We start from the raw sequence: 3,269 nt of genomic DNA on the forward strand, positions 1-3,269 counted from the left end.
TGATATCCCAAACATATCGACAATGTCTCTCTTGTGTAGCATGATATTCCAAACATATCGACAGTGTCTCTCTTGTGTAGCATGATATCCCAAACATATCGACAATGTCTCTCTTGTGTAGCATGATATTCCAAACATATCGACAGTGTCTCTCTTGTGTAGCATGATATCCCAAACATATCGACAATGTCTCTCTTGTGTAGCATGATATCCCAAACATATCGACAGTGCCTCTCATGTGTACATACCAAGGAAGTGAAGATCTAAAGGAATGGAAGTAGAACTTGTACAATCCACTTCCTCTATGCCTACCACGCACACAGAGCTGTGACGTACACTTTGCTTCAGTCATCTCTGACAACAACGGACAGCTGAAGATGTCAATGGCCATGACCTCCTTGAATAAATAACTGTGTCAAAATCTATGAATTTTTTGACAAAATGTTTGTGTCAAAATCTAGGACATTTTGGACAAAATAACTGTGGCAAAGTCTATCACTTTCTTGACTACAGATCTTTGTCAAAATCCATGGCTTTTTCGACTACAGAAAAGATCTGTCTCAAAGTCTATGATTTTTTGACAAATTATCTTTGCCAAACTTTATGACTTTTTGGACAAAATATCTTTGTCAAATTCTGACCTTTTAAAAAACAAAACATCTTTGTCAAAGTCCATGATTTTCGTTTCCTAAACATCTGTGTCAAAATCTAAGACTTCCTTGATGAGCGGCCGCTTGGTGTAGAACTCCTTCAGCAGTTTGTTTTTGGCAATGTTGGCGTACTCCAGGTGGCTCAAGGGCCGGACTGTGGTCAGTCTGTTGAGGGCGTGTCCGATGAGAGGCGAGTGGTCCTCCCCGCGGTGGTTCCGCCTCATCAGGTGCTCCAGGCAGCACATCAGAAGGTTCTGGATGTCTTCTATGGGCTTGGGGTCACTCACCTGGCAGCGGTCTGGACAGGAGCAAAAAAGGAGAACATTAAAATTTGTCAAACGTTTTCGTTTTTTTTCCTGGGACATTTTCTTTCCACCCAGTGTCAAAAACTGAGACAGGCGATGGCACCTGGTTTTTTGTTCTTCCAAGTGACCCTCGCTCAATCTTCTTCTTCACCCCACAGCAAGCTTTATGCGCTGCACAATCTATTATGTTACCCCAGCAGACCTGATAGCGTTCTGCCACAATCTATCATGTTATCCCAGCAGACCTGATAACGTTCTGGCACAATCTATTGTGTTATCCCAGCAGACCTGATAACGTTCTGGCACAATCTATTGTGTTATCCCAGCAGACCTGATAACGTTCTGGCACAACCTCAACTTCCAGGGACAAATGCAGGGCGAGACATTTTACAGGCTCTTAAACACTACCATCATACTGACAATATATTCCGTTGTCTATGACCGGGTACCCATTCCCTCCTAGGTGAAGTGAGGAACATTCGTGTAAAGTGCCTTTCCCAAGGACACAACGTCAGGCCCGCGACTCGAACCCCCGACCCTGCAACCTCAGGATAACAAACACAGTTGCCTAACCACAAGTCTATCGACACCACATCATCGCTGTCGCAAGAAAAGTTGGAAAACTTTCCATTTTTCTCCCTCCCAAACCTCTACCAAAGATGCCCCTTTCAACATCACCAAAATGAAGTATAACGCTGTGGTCAAGGCGTACAACCCCTTTCAACATCACCAAAATGAAGTATAACGCTGTGGTCAAGGCGTACAACCCCTTTCAACATCACCAAAATGAAGTATAACGCTGTGGTCAAGGCGTACAACCCCTTTCAACATCACCAAAATGAAGTATAACGCTGTGGTCAAGGCGTACAACCCCTTTCAACATCACCAAAATGAAGTATAACGCTGTGGTCAAGGCGTACAACCCCTTTCAACATCACCAAAATGAAGTATAACGCTGTGGTCAAGGCGTACAACCCCTTTCAACATCACCAAAATGAAGTATAACGCTGTGGTCAAGGCGTACAATTCCTTTGCTTGTCATCTATTCTGATAAGAACGACACAAGACAAATGAGTTTTTGTTTGTCCTTGGAGTAAAAGTACCCACACGGACCTGGGTGGACTGTTTGTGAAACTAAGTCTTTTTGTCCTTTGTATAAGAGTACCCAGACAGACTAAGATGGTGAAATGGTAAAAGTATCTAAAGGGTTTCAATGTTACCCAGACAGACTGAGATGGTGAAATGGTAAAAGTATCTAAAGGGTTTCAATGTTACCCAGACAGACTAAGATGGTGAAATGGTAAAAGTATCTAAAGGGTTTAAATGTTACCCTGACGGTACCTAAACGGATTTAAATGGTACCCAGACAGACTAAGATGGTGAAATGGTAAAAGTATCTGAAGGGTTTCAATGGTACCCAGACGGTACCTAAACGGATTTAAATGGTACCCAGACAGACTAAGATGGTTAAATGGTACCCAGGCGTACTTAAATGATACCCCGCCAGACTTAACCCTATCCGTACGTCGTGTTTTACTATAGTATCCATACGACGTGGGGAACTCTGTGCCACCACTTAACCCTATCTGTACGTCGTGTTTTATTATCGATCCATATGACGTAGGGAACGCTGTGCCACCACTTTCCAAAAAGGAAATTTACTCCGATCCCTACGCTTTGCACAACAGTCTGTCAAAAGGATGCTTTGAGAAATACTGAAAGTTTCAAAGAGATCTTCGTACTAGAAGTATTCTAAAATGTGAAGAATACAAGCCCGGGGGTACAAAATGCCCCCAGGGCGTACGGAGAGGGTTAAGAGGATGGATGACGTCACCGACAGCGCCTTACCTGACAGGGTCAGCTGTAGCGTCTTGAGAATGACCATCTCTTCCGCCGACATCACGTGGTCACTTTGCCATCGGGAGGATACCTGATGGGGGGGGTCAGAGAGGAAGACGTCAGTCAAGGTAATGCCGTGTAGTATGTGCAAATGGAGTTGATTGATTGATTGGTTGATTGATTGATTGATTTGTGTATTCAAGTATTTATGTATGTATGTATTTATTTATGTATTCATTTATTCATTTGTTTGTTTGTTTATTTATTTATTTATTTATTTGCCGGGGTGTGATTGGCAGGTGCTCTGGTGTAGTTTGCTTCTTCTTTCCTCTCCAACATTAATCGTCCTTATCTCCTCTCTGTCTGTGTGGTGTTTGTTCCTCTCTGGTTATACCTTCGTGTTGTCTGTGACACTATGTGACCCAAGGGGGTGAGCAAGGTCTTTGATGTGACCTACTTGTGAGAGGGAGATTGG

At 43.2% G+C, this 3,269-nt stretch overlaps 1 protein-coding gene across 1 annotated transcript; it reads right to left on the reverse strand.

The window, feature by feature from the left end:
* Positions 1–570: 570 nt before the first annotated feature.
* LOC101860289 lies at positions 571–2,885 on the reverse strand (the record flags this gene model as incomplete). The annotated part of the gene is given in 2 exon segments (XM_005110884.3): positions 571–948; positions 2,804–2,885. Coding segments are annotated over 2 exon segments (342 nt in total), but the record flags the coding sequence as incomplete, so codon positions are not given.
* Between the last annotated feature and the right edge of the window lie 384 nt (positions 2,886–3,269).

This window comes from Aplysia californica, unplaced genomic scaffold (genome assembly GCF_000002075.1).
Source record: "Aplysia californica isolate F4 #8 unplaced genomic scaffold, AplCal3.0 scaffold00960, whole genome shotgun sequence".
Taxonomy (NCBI): Eukaryota; Metazoa; Mollusca; class Gastropoda; order Aplysiida; family Aplysiidae; genus Aplysia; species Aplysia californica.